This window comes from Camelus ferus, chromosome 5 (assembly GCF_009834535.1).
Source record: "Camelus ferus isolate YT-003-E chromosome 5, BCGSAC_Cfer_1.0, whole genome shotgun sequence".
Lineage (NCBI taxonomy): Eukaryota > Metazoa > Chordata > Mammalia > Artiodactyla > Camelidae > Camelus > Camelus ferus.
Genome location: NC_045700.1, coordinates 10,367,407 through 10,384,045, shown reverse-complemented (window position 1 = coordinate 10,384,045; position 16,639 = coordinate 10,367,407). Strand labels below are relative to the sequence as shown.

The following is a 16,639-nucleotide window of genomic DNA, read 5'->3' as shown; positions in this document are numbered from 1 at the left end:
CTACAACTTCTCTCCCCCGTGGCGTCTCCTCCAATACCTCAGCATCCATCTTCAGTTGTGGAATACAGTTAAGACACTCCATCCTGAAAAGGACTATGGTATCATGACGGGTTCTGGAAGCTGGTTTCTTTCTCCGCAGGCAGGTGCACCTCGGTAAAGATCCCATGTCCTTTAAATTAAGAAAAGACCTTATTGAGGAGCGACAAAGAGTAAACAACAAATACAAGGTCAGAATTACCACTAATTTGATAACGTTTATTTCTGTAAATATTTTGAATTCCCTGTTGTATGCAAGGTGCCGTATCAGGAGAAAAAAAACCTCATAGTTAAGTCAGGAGGGGAGACTACTGACGTGTCCATGGTTAACCATAAGTCAACTCTGGCTATGAATGTCACAGGGGGCCTCTGGGAAGTATTGTGGGGATTCAGGAGGCAGAGGGAGAGAGAACTCATGGAATTGGAAAGCTCCCTAGTATGATATAATTTTGAAGAATTGTAAAGAGGGCAGAGGCGGGGAATGGCTCACGTTCAGGTGGGGATTTTGCACCTGTCCCATGATCTGCAGAGCATGAAGGTAGGAGAGACCCATAGACAGTGGGCAGGAGCCAAGCCAGAGCCACATCCAAACTAAAGTCCCAAATCAGAGACACTCAGAGAGGCTGAGCGGAGAAGGGGAAACTGGTCAAGGGGAGAGGCCACTCCTGGGTCACCAAGGCAGCACACGTAGGTTCAAGGGAGGAGGAGAGTAGAGATGGGAACTGTGGGACTTTGCCACACCCGAGGGCTCACAGTGGTGAGAGACATCATTACGTGCAGAGCAGATGCAGAGAGCGCCAGGGATAGGGCCATCGTGGCTGAAACTCAGGATGCTCATGGGCCTGAGGAGATAGTCTCAGCTCGGGCTTCATGTTACATGGGTTTGGACTTAATGGGCAGGACTTCTGGAATCATAACACTTTGTATCAATTTGCCATTAAGAAACGACCCTAGACTGGGTGGTGTAAACAGTAGAAATTAATTTCCTCACAGTTGGAAGGTGGACATCCAAGATGTGTTGTCAGGGCTGGTTCCTTCTGAGGGACATGAGGGAAGGATCTGTTGTCTTCTTGGCTTATCGATGACCATCTTACCCCTGTGCCTTCACACTGTCTTCCTCCTGTGTCCAAATTTTCCCTTCTTGTCGGGGTACCAGTCACACTGGATTAGGGCCCACCCTAATTACCTCATTTCAACTTGGTTACCTCTTTAAAGAAAGTATCTCTAAATTGGCACATCTGAGGTACCAGGAGTTAGGATTTCAATGCATGCATTTGGAGGGACACGTTCAGCCATAACACATGTATTTGAGTTTGGGAGCATGAGCTCCCCACTCAGTGCCGCGCACAGCGGCAGTAGTGGGGAGGTGGGGTTGGGAAAAACATGTATCTTGTCAGATAATGAATATATTACTCATATAGAATACATTTGTTCCCTAGATTTGGAGTCCAAATCAGATATTTGAATAAAGTCATCTTTTTATTTTCATAAGACAAACAAAAGAATGTAAAATCATTACATTGGTAAGTCGGAAAGGCACATATTGGATGGGCAATTCAATTTACTTTGGGGGGAGGGTACAGCTCAGTGGTTGAGCACGTGCTTAGCATGCATGAGGTCCTGGGTTCAATCCCCAGCACCTCCATTTTAATTAATTAATTAATTAATTAATTAATTAACCTAATTACCTCCCCCTCAAAAATAAATAAATTTAGTTTCTATGTTGTTTGGATTCTTTGCATGTGATTTAAAAAAAAACTTTTTGGAAAGAGAGGTAATTAGGTTTATTTATTTATTTGTTATTTTTATTTTAACAGAGGTTCTGGGGCTTGAACCCAGGACTACATGTACACTAGGCACGCACTCTACTACTGAGCTATACCCACCCCCTCAACGCTGCATGTGATTTTAAAAGCAAAATAACAAGTATTTTCTGTCAACCCCACAATGGAATATTTGCCAACTATTTTCAAGACTAAGGTGATAAAAAAATGGCAAGACCACGTCCATGTGAAAGTTAAGGCTGGAATTGGAGTATCTGGTCAACAGGCAAACCCTACCGTTTATACTTTTGGCAGGTGCATTAATGAATGCCTGTGTATGTGAGATTCTGTGCCGGGGGCAAGCCACAGTGCCCGCCCTTAAGAAGGTGACAGAAGGGGCCCAGAAACATTAAGAGATGATTTCCAATGTGCTGAGAGCAGTGGTAGAGCCAGGACTTGTAGATAAATTGGAAATGAGGGCGAGGAAAAGGATGAGATAGAGTGACTCCTAGGTTTCCAACTTGGATGTTTGTTGGTGGTTTTAAATGAGATCCCAAATACTGAAGAGAAGCGGTCTCAGGGGGAAAGTTTAATTTAGGACATGTAACGTCTGGGGTGACTGGGGGGCATTCAGGTGGCGGCTGAAGGAACAAATCTGAGCTGGAGTCAGAGGCTGGGTGTGATCAGTGCAGAGACCACAGGACAAGTATGATGACCTGGGGAGAGAGAAGAGCATCAAAAGGGCAGGAACTCAAGGCAGGAACCCTGGAGAACTTCCTGATTTAAAGGGAGAGAAGTGGGATGATGAAAGGACAGAGGAGAGGTGGTCTGGGTGGTCAGGAGACTCAGAGAACACAGAGAAAGCAGAGGGAGGGATCAGCCAAGTGCAGAGGGTTCTAGGATGACAGAGCCTGGAAAGTCCATGTTGGATTTGGTGACCTGGGGGTCCTCATCTACCTCAGTGACAGCAATTCCAGTGGACTAGAGGAGGTAAAAAGCCAAATCGTATTGTCTCGAGGAATGTGTGGGAGTGAGTACGTGGCTTCTTGAGTGTGAAGAGTCATGGCGTGGACTGTTCAAGGGGATGAGGCTTCTAGGAAGGGGCTTCTGAGTTGGAAGAACTTGAGCATGTTTGTAGGCTGAGGGCACAGAGGGATCCCCGAGGAGAAGGTTGAAGAAGCTTGCGAAGAGGCCAGGGTCGGAGGTAAAGATTGTCTTTGAACAGGAGGAAGGGCTGCAGGGGTTGAGGCGGGGGAGGGTGTCAGGCTGGCAGAGAGGGCCGTTGAAGGATGCCCGTGGCCGTGTCTTCCCCGATGACCCAGGCCGGCCGTAGAGACTGCGGTGCCCAGGGACTGGAGGGAGGCCGTGGGGAGTGATGAGCATTTGCACAAGTGACTGAGGGGCGCAGGAAAGAAGCAGTCCCGTCCTTCCTGTCATCACCCGGACCCTGAGTTCCCAGGGTAGTTGGAGAGCAAGCATGGCAGGGCCCCTGTTCTGTATGCCCAGGAGATTTCATCTGGCAGCTGAATCCTGGCAAGTGACCCCGTGGCCAGGAACACGCGGAGACCCGGGGCAAATGGCAGGAAGCAGAGAAAAAGAGTGCGGCGGGGATGCAGAGTGAGTCGGCGTTAGAGCGGGTCTGTCTCTGGGGTGATGAGCTTTCACTCAGGAGGGATGGTCAATAATACTAAGTTCTGGAATGTTCATCATAAAGAAGTGAGTCCTCATAAAGACATAAGAAATCTCCCTGCTCTTTCTTCTAGCTAACAACCCATTTGCCAATCTTTTCTTTCAACTGCCTGTATTTTACTTTATTTTCAGTGGTGCTGGAGGTCTGGGTCTCTCTCCATAAAGTCTGTGTTTTGAACCAAAGGTTCACAATCTTAAACTCAGCCTCCTGATGTGTGCCAATCAGAGCTGGGTGGTTCAGCGCGCTGGTGACAATAAATGTCTCCTATTTCTGAAAAGGGTGTTAATGTGGTGATCAGAATAGATTTCTTCCAGTTGAGTCTTTAAAAATAATTGTGAACAGGGTATGGAAGAGCAAAACTAGTTTCAGAAGTTACCTAACAGACAAATAATAAAAACTACAGATAGGTAAAACCTAACACGTTTTGCAGTGTGCACGGTCCTTTTTTCCATGGAGGCAGGCTTGTGTGGACACTGATCCAAGCCCAGCCAGCCTTCTTGGGAGTGACCCGGGAGTATCCAGTGGCTCCTGGGGAATAGGAAGGATTGTTCAGGGACCATGGGGAAGCAGGCAGTGGAGGAAGGGGAGCAGCCCGGGGGACACTTCAGGGAAGGGACAGACTCTGTCAGCCTCCACCACCCAGGAAAAGGGAGCGATCAAGTGCCTTTGTTAAAACGTGATACTTGGATAATCAGCTCTGAGGAGCTTAAAACTTCACTGGGTCATTAATTTCTGTTTTTTAATTTTGGGGGGTTTTAAAAAATTTATTTTTTGGTTTTTGAAGAGTGAGTTTACTTAGGGTTTTTGGGGGGAGGGGAGGTAATTAGGCTTATTTATATATTTATTTGGAGGAGGTACTGGGGATTGAACCCAGGACTTTGTGCATGCTACACATGTGCTCTACCACATGAGCTATACCTTCCACCTTAATTTTTTTTTAAATGAAATCTCTATACTCTCATGGTTACATGGCTTCCTAAAATCCTTTCTGTGAATTATAAATGCCTCAGAAATAATTTCCAGAGACTATCCTCTGATTATAAAAAGAAGGTATTGGGTTTGTGCCTCTATAAAAAACATGTTTGAACAGTAAGTGTAATTTCAATGGTCATTTTAACCACTCTCCCAACGGGAACCTCATAGGTAGATTTGACTAAATGCTTAATGGGTTTCTATCTGTTTTAAAGAGAAATAAAACTGGTGCATTTGTATTCAATTTTAACATTTCTGATGATTGAAAACCCCAGCTAGATAGAGGAGATCCTGTTTTGGATGAGGAATTTCAGCGACTCAAGACAGAAGTTAACTCCAAACGAGTTGTTCGAGACCTAGAAGAAGTGAGTAACTTTCCTGTGTTTGGAACCTAATGATCAGTAGCTTTTTATATGCTTATCTTTAAAGTGCTGAACAATTTTATGGAAATCTTTTTACCAAGAGATATTTAATAATTTTTAATACACTTATATTTTCAGAATATTTTTTCCCATTACATACCCACAAGTAAAGCAGCAACTTGTAATTAATGTTTGTTTCCTTTGAAATTAACAGCATCATATATTTTGGTTCCACCTTTCCACACTCCTCTCCTCTTGGTCTCCTTTTTTGCTTCCCTTTGCTCTCCGTGCCCCTGTCCACAGGCCCTTGGGGTGCCCCCCCCCCACCTTAGTGGAACGGATACAAGACAGCAAGTCAGAAGCCAGAGTTCTGGTCCCAGCTCTACCACAGATTTGGGGCCTGGGAAAAGCCCTCTTAGCCTCGGTGCCAGTGTCCTAATATGTAAAATGGGGACAGCGGGCCCTCCACCTGAGTTTCCTCTGTCATGTGACGGCTTCTGGTTAAAACCCCAATTTTTAATTTTAACAACAAAAAAATTCATCTTAATTTCCTCACCTCCTCATTCTCACTTTTCTAGGTTTGCCACATCTGAATTTTTTTTCCCCTTTTTTCTTCTCCCCTACATTTAATCTGGCCACAAAGTCTTGCCAGTAGCTCTTCCACAAGGCCTTACCAAAGTCCAGCCTTCACGCCTCGCCCTCAGCTAATCTAACAGGTTGATGGTTTGCAGATCTGCCCTCCTGCATCTCCTCAGCGGCCCGCTACACGTGCCAAGGCGAGACTAATTCGTTTCCCATGACTTTTCTTCTTCTTGTTTCCCTGTTCAAGAACCTGCATTGCCTGAGGCTCTGGCTGCCTCACAACACCCCCAGGCACCCTTTCCTTCACATTTACTGATCCACGCACACTTGTACCCACGATGCGCAGACACTGTGCTGACGCTTGGCGGGCAGGGCTGAGCACGTCAGTCCTCCTTCACCGGCATCACACAGCCTGCGCCTCCCAGTTCCGCAGGCAGTGCCAGCACCCAGCATGTGGGGCTGACTTCTGTGTGGCTTTATTTTTCCTTCTCAGGCTCACCTGTGTTTGCTTGAGCTTTTCTGTCTAGATTGTAAATTTTGTAAAACCCAAGTCTTGTCTTTCACTTTTGGTCCCTAACCCAGGAAGTAGTCCCTGTGAGGGTATGTACACAAAAAGTGCTTAATAAATGTTCATTAAGCGGAAGAGCAAATAATAACCTGACTTGAGATCAGACTCTGAAACATTTTTATTAAATGCTTATGTCCGGAGTTAAACTTTAAACCTAAGATGTGCTTATATTTTATGTTCACAGAAAATCAGGGAATTTCATCCTAATTTTGATCCACTCATTAATAATACTTGGGTCAACAGGTTCAGGGCGCTAAGACGGTTTCAACAAGCAGCACGCAAGGTAAGTCTCAGCACTAGACTGAAATTTTAATTTGTTTAGTTATCAGCACAAGGAAATTGAACGATGAACTTTTTTTAATAGCAGTTTTCTTTGAGGTGTAATTCACAGACCATAATATTCACTCGTGTAAAGTGTATAATTCAGTAGTTGTCAATATATTCCCAGAGTTGTACCGCCATCACCATTATTTTAAAAAATTTTTTTTCTTTTTTCTTGTGGGGAGGAGGTAATTAGGTTTACTTACTTATTTTTAGAGGAGGTACTGGGGATTGAACCCAGGAACTTGTGCATGCTAAGCATGCGCTCTACCACTTGAGCTATACCCTCCCCTCTTAGGACATTTTTACCACCACGTGAAGAAACCTAGTTCCCATTAGTAACTCCATTCCCCAGTCCCTGGCAACCACTCATCTATTTTTTGTCTCTAAGGATTTGCCTTTCCTGAACATTTCATATACATAGAATCATACAACACACACACAGCCTTTTGTAACTGGCTTCTTTTACTTTACATGTTTTCAGGGTTCACCCATAATGTAGCTTATTTCAGTACTTCAGTCCTTTTTAAGGATGAATGCTATTCCATTGTATGGATATACCGCACTTTATCTCGTCATCAATTGAAACATTTCGGCTGTTCTCACTTTTTGCCTAAAATGATGGGAATAATGATGCTACAAACATTTATGTACCCGTTTGTGGAAATATGTGTACAATTCTCTTGGGCACGTATACCTAGGGGTAGAATTGCTGGGTCACGTGGTAACTCTAAAATGAAAGGGTGCTGGTCAGCTGTTTCTAGAGGGAACAATGGAGCATTCCTGGGGGATCGTGTCTGTAACATCCAGGCTTATGGCTTCATGTTCACGGGTCTTCCACCCAGCAGCTTCCTAAGGTCAATAAAGGGTGTTAAGAGATCCCTGGTCTGGCTATGACCACACCTCTCCAGCTGCCCCCAACTGCCCCGCCATCCTTTATGTCGTCCCAGTTTTCGTCTTGTGAAAACACTGGCTCGTTCCCTGCTCCTCACCGTCACCTAAAATGCCATTGCATCTCACCTCCATCTGTCCACACCTGTCCTTTGGCCAGTTCAAGGCTACCTCTCCTCCAAGAAGCAGTCCTGTAAGCTTTAGCACTGAGCGCTCTCCACGATGCCTCTTGCATCTTATGCTTCCTGTAGATCTCTTGTCCCTGCCGCTGGAGTAAAGCTGCCTTGAGGGGCAGAACCACCTCTCAAGCAGGGAGAGCAGAGGATAAGACTTGGGCTCAGGAGCCAGGCTGCTTGCCCTGAACTCCTGGTGCAATTTCTCATGAGTTTTCTGATCTTGGACAAGTTACATAACCTCTGGGCCTTAGTTTCTTCATCTGGCACTGAGGATAACAATTAGACCTATCTCAAAGTGTTGCTGTGAAGATTAATTGAGTCGATGCGTATAAGAGACTACAAAAGTTTATGTTATGGGCTGTCTTTCAAGGAGTGCTTCCCGCTTGACCTGATGACAGTCTGGGTGGAGAGAGACAGAGCTTGATGCATCCGTGATCTACTCATCAACCTCCAAGGCCCTGTAAACCCGTGTCCCTGCTGGGGCTTTGTCGGGTGGGCTCTGTGCAGGTGCAGCACAGAGGTGGCCACAAGATGCTTGCTGTGGGGAAGTGGTGGGGAGAGGCAGCACAAAGCTGTGCTCTGAGGGAGGACAGTGGGCAAAACACAGCAAGACACTGGTTAGACTGGCTTGCCACCAGTGGGACCTCCCCGGCCGTTCCGGAGCGAGCCCTCCAGTGCAAAATATGTGCTGTCAGCAGTTATGTGTTTGGCTGTGAGTGGTGGCTCCATCTTTTCCTCATGCTCCCTGGGAAGTACTGTCAGTTAGATGCACAAATGTGCCCCGAGCCTATGGCCCCTGCTGTCTCCGCAGCTCGGTCACAGCCCCATGGTCTCTCACCTGGACCACTGCCACTGAATTCCCTGCTTCCGCTCCCCACACAGCAGCCAGAGCAGTATTCCCAAAGCTTAGAGATGGTAACACCTCTCCCCTGGTGAAACTCTCCAAAGGCCTCCCACTGCAATTTGAATACAACGCACAACTTTTACCAAGGCAACAAGGCCATCCTGGATCTCTCTCTGTCCTTGAAACATGTCTCCTTTGTTCCCGATTCAAGATCTTTGCACCTGCTGGTTCCTCTGCTCCCAACTCTCTTTCCAAGGTTATTGTCTCCTCATCACTTGAGTCTCAGATCAAACCTGACCTCCTCTGAGAAGCATTCCTTAAATCCTTGCAGAAGGGGCTAGACCACCCCCCTTCCCAGCCCCACAGTCCTGCCCTCGTGCATTTACTCTTTTTCTTCAAATTTCTCTATGGTGTCTATCTTGTTTATTCGCTTAAGTGTTTACTCTTATCCCTCTCCACACACCCACTCCCTGCCATACGCATACATGCCAATCCTATACATTCCCCTATTGTAACCTGCCAGTACCATGAATGCATCTCCAGAGACCAGCAGGACAACCAGTGAAAAATACACAAGATTTAATCAGAGGATCCGGGTTCAAACCCAGTTCATCACCTTCCCAGATTGGCAAGTCATTAAAACTTTTTTGAGACTCAGTCTTCTTATGTGTAAAACAGAGATGACAGTTCCTTAAGGACCACTGTGAAGATGAAAATGACTGTCAAATAAGACTGTCAAAAGAGAAGTGTTCAAAAACCAAGATGCTAGAATTCTTAAGAGGAAAAACACAAAGTGGATATAAATGCTAAGTAATGCAGTAAATAAATGCTAAATTTATATATGAAAATGTTTTAAAAATGTAAAATATAAGAAAATGTGGGGACATAACACACACACGCACACACACACACACGGAATGTCAGCTCCATGCAGGCAGGACATTTATTTGCTTCCCACTGTATCTATAGTACCTTGAACAGAACTGTCCACAGAGACCAATCATACTTGTTAAATAAAAGAGACCGTCACAGGTTGGGAAGGAGCGTTAATCGTGGAATGAACAGGCTCCTTACCACAGCTCTGTTCGCAGCAACATCTGCTCTGAATGCCAAGCCCAGGAGTGTGCAGTCAGCACCGCCCTCATCCACAGCCCAGTTTCTACCGAATTGTCCATTTAGTTTGTTCTTTGACTCTGAAATTGACCCGGTGGGAGCCTGGCTACTCAGATACACTGAAAAGAAAGAATGCAGAACTAGTCACTGGTTCCACTCTGGAAATATGAGAACACTGGGGCTCGTAAATTGGGTGGAACAAGGCCAGATAACAACCTGGTCGTTTTTTGTATTCAGGCCAGTCAACACTGCCCAGACCTTGAAGTCCCCACGGCCTCGGCCCAGGGCAGGTGCCCCTCTCCCTGTGAATTCTGATTGAAGTGGTGGTCTCAGCCTTTGGTTGTGGTTGGGGAAAGTGAACTAAATTGAAAGTCAAAATAAGCCTGCACCAATTAATCACTTGAAATCATTATTTTTTCTAATTCCAGGTTATGGTACATCGACGCTTACTTAGGATGCTGAGTGCCATTCGCAACATGAAAAAAGATGCTATCATAAGAAAGTTCACTCAAGGAAGACAGTCCATAGCATCAGGTAAGGCATGGCTGTGAGGAACAGCAGCGCTTTACCCGTGTGTCCCCTGAGTGTGAGACTTCTTCGTCCTGAAGTTACCTGTTAGAAATAAACGTTTTCATAAATCACATACATTGGCGTTTTTTCAAATTGAAGTATAGTCAGTTACATGTGTCAGTTTCTGGTGTACAGCATAATGTTTCAGTCATGTATGTACATATATTCTTTTTCATATTCTTTTTCATTATAGGTTACTATTGTAGTAATTGAACATTTTTTCGCTGCACTATACAGTATAAACTTATTGTTTATCTATTTTATATACAGTAGTTAGCATCTGCAAATCTCAAACTCCCATTTTATCCCTTCCTAACCCCTTTCCCCCCAGTAACCTTGAGTTTGTTTTCTATGTCTGTGAGTCTGTTTCTGTTTTGTAAATAAGTTTATTTGTGTCTTTTTTTTTTTTTAGATTCCACATATAAGTGATATCGTATGGTATTTTTCTTCCTCTTTCTGGCTTACTTCACTTAGAATGACATCTCCAGGTCCATCTATGTTGCTGCAAATGACATTATTTTGTTATTTTTTAAGACTGAATAGTATTCCATTGTATAAATATACCACAGCTTCTTTATCCAGTCATCTGTCGATGGTCATTTAGGTTGTTTCCACATCTTGGCTGTTGTAAATAGTGCTGCTATGAACACTGGGGTGCATGCACCTTTTTGAATTAAGGTTCCCTCCAAATATATGCCAGGAGTGGGATTGCTGGATCATTTGGTAAATCTATTTTTAGTCTTTTGAGGAATCTCCATATTGTTTTCCGTAATGGCTGCACCAAACTGAATTCCCACCAACAGTGTAGGACAGTTTCCTTTTCTCCACAGCCTCTCCAGCTTTTATCATTTGTGAACTTTTGAATGATGGCCGTTCTGACTGGTATGAGGTGATCATTGTAGTTTTGATTTGCATTTCTCTGATAATTAGCAATATTGAGCATTTTTTCATTTGCCTATTGACTATTCATATGTCTTCATTGGAGAATTGTTTATGTAGGTCTTCTGCTCACTTTTGGATTGGGTTGTTTGTTTTTCTGTTATTGAGTTGTATGAGCTGTTTATATATTCTGGAGATTAAGCCCTTGTCAGTTGCATCATTTGCAGATATTTTCTCCCACTCCGTAGGTTGTCTTTTTGTTTTGCTTATGGTTTCCTTTGTAGTTTTTTTTTTTTTTTAATATAACAAATCACAACAAACTTAGTGGTTTAAAAATAACACAAATTCATTATCTTACAGTTCTGGAGGTCAGAAGTGTAGAATCAAGATGTCACAGGTCTGGTTCCTTCTGGAGGCTCCAGGAGGAAGCCTGTTCTGGACATTTTCCAGCTGCCAGAGGCCGCTTGCACTTCTTGGCTCATGGCCCCTTCCTCTCAGCACCCTGACCTCTTGCTTGGGTTGTCACATCTTCTCTGACTCTGACCCTCCTGCTTCCCTCTTACATGGATTGTGTGATGACACTGGGCCCACATGGATTACCCAGGACCATCTCCCCATCTCAGGATCCTTTACTTACATCTGCAAAGTCCCATTTATCATGCAAGGTGATGTAGTCACAGGTTCCGGGCAATAGAATGCGGACGTCTTTGGAGAGCCATTATGCAAGCTACCACCTGACATAAATCAGATCTCCATAGCAGGTGTGGCTGAAATCCCTGCCCAAGCAATAGTAAGCAAGACCCACCACCCGACCAAGTTGTAACATCCGTGAAGTTTGGTTGTGACTTCCTGTTTCGTGCCATCTGTTCTCTCCTGTCACCAGAGCGACCAGGACAGTTGTCATTTATACCTGTTGATTGTCTGGCTGCATCTGGTCATGTCTCGAATGTTTGTACATAAAGCTTTCTATCTCGTATCATCTTCACTAAAGAAATTCCAATCCTCTGATGCCCCAGTTGGCCGGGCCTGTTGGAAGCCTACTCTCAGTAGCTTCTGGGAGCCCCAAAGCCACATCACCATCTTCTGCATCTGTGGTTTGTGTGCAGACCCACAAGAGGCCCTGTCCTTCCAAGCCCTCCTCCCCTCCCTAGCTGACAGCCCTGGGGCCTGGCTCTGGTTCCCCGTCCTCCCCAGGCAGCTGCTACTCTCCTCCTCTTCCTCTCCTTCAAGATCCAGATGGGTATTTATTTTTCACAACATTTTATCACATTTTAATTATTCTATTTTCCTTCCATATTATTTTTATCTCTGGTAGTAAAGTTTCTAATGAAGAAACTTTTTTTAACTATGGGTTTTTTTTAAGCTTTAAAAACAATTTTTTTAAACACTTTTTTGGTCAAGGAGGTAATTAGGTTTATTTATTTATTTACTTTAATGGAGGTGCTGGGGATAGAACCCAGGACCTTGTGCATGCTAAGCACACACTCTACCACTGAGCTATATCCTCCTCCCAAGAAACTCTTTAAAAAAAAAAATTGTAAAATTAACGTGTGAGTCACATTTGGACACCTGTAAAATGTCTTCATATGCTTCTTTAATTGAATCCTTTTCTTCACTGAGAAGGACAAAGAATATTCATCAGAGATACATAATTAGGAAGTATAGTTTTTTGGGAAGGAAAAATAAATTTTTTTAAATTGGAGAAGATCTTGAGGTAAAGAACAAAGGAGAAACTGAAACTGAGACTATACACATACATACCTATAGGTTTTGGGGTTTGTTTTTTTTTTTTAATGGAGGTACTGAGGCTTAAACCCAGGACCTTGTGCACACTAAGCCTGTGCTCTACCACTGAGCTGTACCCTCTTCACCTAGATTCTTTTTGAACTGGTGTGTGGCAAACACATAACTAAAGATGGTAGTTTCACAAAAATACCTTAAGAACTCCCCAAAAGTGCTGTTTTGTTTTTTCACCTGCAGAGAAGGATTCCTCCCAGTACCTTCACCCGCGGGTCAGTCAGGATGACTATGCCAGCCGGTTCTCTGTGTCGCCCAAGGAAGTGCTGCCCTTCGCCTTCCCATCCTACAGCTCCCCTCAGGGCTCCAGTGAGCTGGTGGGTGCCTGGTGGGTGCCGCTGGGCTGTGGGGTGGGGCCGGGCATGAGCAGGTGGTTGTCAGACAGGTACCCAGGTGAGACCCGCCTCAGTCTCTGGCCCTTTGCGTCCTCCTGGGAGGCTCCCAAGGGAGATCCGTGCCCAGGTTATGGGGACAAGTGGGAGACCAGGGATGACACGCTGCCCCCTGCCTGGCACCTGGGACACCTGTGCACAGCTGGCTCGTAGCCTGGCCCAGGGCCTGCCCAGCCTGGACCCCAGCGAGACCACTGAGCCCCGCCAGACTGCGGGAACTGGGCCTGAGAACTGAGGGGCAGACGGAGAAACCGAGAGGGCCTGGCCTGGCCCAGGGAGGCAGGAGCTCAGCCCAGCCCTTCTGCTGCTCGGGAAACCGAGGGGCCAGCAAAGGGCGGCCCCAGAATCTACCAGTCTAACCCAGCAATCTCACAAGTCCACCTCTCCCCTCTCTCCCTCCCTCTTGGTGGCCAGAAGTGTGATAGTTCATCAAATGATGCGTTATTATAATAAAAGCTGCAGCTAACACTTTCACTGCATTTATCATGAGTCAGGCGGGTTCTTAAGTGCTTCAGTTGTATCAGTTCATTTAACCTTTTTTTTCAAAATTCTTTTCTTTTTTTAATTGAAATATAGTCAGTTTCATTGTGTCAATTTTTGGTGTACAGCATAATGTTTCAGTCATACATGAACATACATATATTCCTTTTCATATTCTTTTTCATCATAGGTTACCACAAGATATTGAATATAGTTCCCTGTGCAGTACAGTAGAAACTTGCTGCTTATCTATTTTATATATAGTAGTATCTGCAAATCTCAAATTCCCAAGTTCATTTAATCTTCAACAAATCTACATGATAGGTTTATCATCTCACAGATGAGAAGGAAACTGAGACACAAGGTCACGTAGCCAGTAATAAAATGTCGTTCAAGTTCCCCAAGTTCACATCGTTAGGAATAAGAAGTGTGTTTAAATCGATATTGGAAGTGCACATGCAAAATACTTGTTTAATTTCAGAGAATGAACTTGCTGGTCATGTCTCATGAAACGTGTTAAGCATGGCTGGTTAATTTACTCAAGATTTACAGGACTGACTAGAAATCCCATGTGTTTCTGCATTTGATAATTAAATGACTTAAGAGATCAGATTATTTCACTCCTAGGACATAATAAATTTGTGATTTTCTCTTTTTTTTAAGTTTTTGGTTTTTGGAGGGGGAAGGTAGTTCAATTTATTTATTTATTTCATTTATTTTTTAAATGGAGGTACTGGGGATTGAACCTAGGACCTCATGTGTGCTAAGCATGCACTCTACCACTAAGCTATGCTCACCCCTCCAAATCTGTGATTTTCAAGCAGTAAGAATTACCTGACACTCAATAATTAATGGGTGGAAAGAGTGGTAGGGATGAAAAGAGATCCTCACTGTGCTGTGCAGGCCATCTTTTTTTTTCTTTTTTAAATAATTCAAAGCTTATGCATTTCACTTGGTACTTTAGTTAGTTCTACAAAGACTTCTCTGCTGCTCAGGGTTGATGAAAAATAGAATGCTCAGCATTCCTGTCCATAAAGAATTTTGTAATTCATCCTATAAATACTGTATTTCATCTATCCTAAGATCACTTTTTTTAAAATATAGAATCTTTGAAACTGAGAAATATCTTATAATTGATGGCATATTTGCATTGCATCGTTATCAGTGTAATGATGGTGTCTTAGATTTGGTGAAGTGTAGTATTTCTTGTGCCCACAATATGTCAGGCACTGTTCCAGGTTCTGTGGGTGATAAGGCAGACCAGAATGTATGAAATTTATTAGGCAGTGCTTTTGGGATTTTAGCATCTGTGGAAGGGAAGCAGCGGGATCAAGAGGGGACAGAGGGAGAATAAGATTGCAATCCTTTGACAAAGGCCTCAGCTGAACTCAAGAGGAGCTCTGAAGCCGGGACTGGGTGAGAGGACCCGCATTTGTACCTTTGCTTCAACCTCAAGGAGGCGGCTGCCCGGGGAGGGGCACTTGACCTTCAGTGAGGCCACTCCTGAAAGGGCTGAGCCCTGAGAGTTGTTTCTGTCGACAGGACTCCTAGCAGCTGGGGGATGAAATCCTCACTCATAGACTAGAGCCGTTCACTGAATGTTCCCAATTGTGTAGAAATAGAAGCACAGCTGTTTTTGCTCAGCGCTGATCGTGTCATTTGTTTGGAATTTTCACATTTTAGGCTCCTGATGGCCTTGGACCAGTCCCGATAAAATCTTCAGAAATTCAAATCAAGCAGGCCTTTTCGTTCCTCGATCTGCAGGTCAGAACTGTCCTATGGTTCCATTAATCAGGTTTCTTATGAAGTGAACAATATATTCTTGAATTCGAGCTGCTCTGTTTTGTCGGTTCTGTTCTACTCCGGATTATACCGCAAGGCACACTGTGTATATCTTCTGCTGTTATTATATGCGACATGCGAGGTATAACAGATTCTTTTTTCCCAATGTGGCTTATGGAAGCCAGAATCTTTATTCTTTGGATAGAGCATGTGTACCTGAAGTGATCTGAACTGCAGATGTTAGAAACTTGAAGAAAAAAGGAATGAATGAAAATGAGTCAGCCTTTCTTGAGGTGTATGACAATCTGCTGTTGAAAATAAGCATATTTGATGTATCTTATTTTATTTTTTATTTTGGGGGGGAGGGTAATTAGGTTTATTTTTTTAAATGAAGGTCCTAGGGATTGAACCCAGGACCTTGTGCATGCTAGGCATGCACCCTACCTCTGAGCTGCACTCTCCCCCTGAAAATGTGCATATTTTAAATCAGCAAACCAGTGATCAGTGTATTTCTAGAGTTAAGCCTTAAGATAGGGGTGGATGACTGTGAGTGTTGCTGGGTGCTGGGACCCAGGACAAGGTTCGGGACTGTGCTGAGGCCTCTTCAAGGCTGGTGCAAACCAACCCTAGCCATAACCTGATGGTAAAACACGGTGCTAGTTTTCCTTTTACTCTCAGGAAGTTGGCAAATACCTCTCAAGGGCTTTGAGTCCATTGTCTTCTCTCACCCCCAGGTCCCTCAACTGTACAAGATTAAGAAGTACCAGCCCATCTCTGTCCAGAAGTGCTCAGCGAGCTACCGACCTCAAAAACTTGCTCGAGCCCTGAAGCAAGGAGCTGAGGTAACACGTCCCCACCTCCGAAAACCGCTCCCACCTTCCCGCTGCCCTGGCGTTGGGACTAACGTGTTGCTCTTGGTCCTCGTGCAGGACGAAGCCACCACTGTCATAGCACTGCCCAAGCAGGACGCCGTGCCCCAGCTCCCCGGGGAGACCTCAGTCTTGAGTGTGAAACTACCCGAGGCCTTGGCCAGGGCTCCAGATTATGACCCGCTTTATATTTTTGTAAGTGACCATTAGCGGAAGTCACTGTCCCACGTTCCTTTATTTCAGCAGTTACTTCATGAGAAAACAGGAGCACTTACAGAAAGCAAGCGTACGGTTACCAAAGGGGAAAGGGAGAGGGGAGCAGTGAATTAGGAATATGAAATTCACAGATGCGTGCTGCTATACATAAAACAGATAAATGACAGGGATGTCTGTACAGCACAGGGAACTATATTCACTGTCTTGTAATAACTTATAATGGAAAAGAATCTGGAAAAAAACATATGTAACTGAATCACTTGGAGGTACACCTGAAACTAATGCAATATTGTAAATCAACTATACTTCACTTTTTTAAAAAGATATAAAAAAAAG

The 16,639-nt window shown here is 44.4% G+C and overlaps 1 protein-coding gene across 1 annotated transcript in view; it reads left to right on the top strand.

Moving 5' to 3' along the window:
* CFAP221 (cilia and flagella associated protein 221) overlaps positions 1–16,639 on the top strand; it is a 79,512-nt gene that overhangs the window by 47,170 nt on the left and 15,703 nt on the right. The window contains exons 12-19 of the mRNA XM_032479300.1: positions 140–227; positions 4,737–4,826; positions 6,158–6,256; positions 9,747–9,852; positions 12,748–12,881; positions 15,120–15,200; positions 15,953–16,060; positions 16,148–16,282. Of these exons, the coding sequence (XP_032335191.1) occupies positions 140–227; positions 4,737–4,826; positions 6,158–6,256; positions 9,747–9,852; positions 12,748–12,881; positions 15,120–15,200; positions 15,953–16,060; positions 16,148–16,282 (841 nt within the window). The remainder of the gene's footprint in view (positions 1–139; positions 228–4,736; positions 4,827–6,157; positions 6,257–9,746; positions 9,853–12,747; positions 12,882–15,119; positions 15,201–15,952; positions 16,061–16,147; positions 16,283–16,639) is intronic.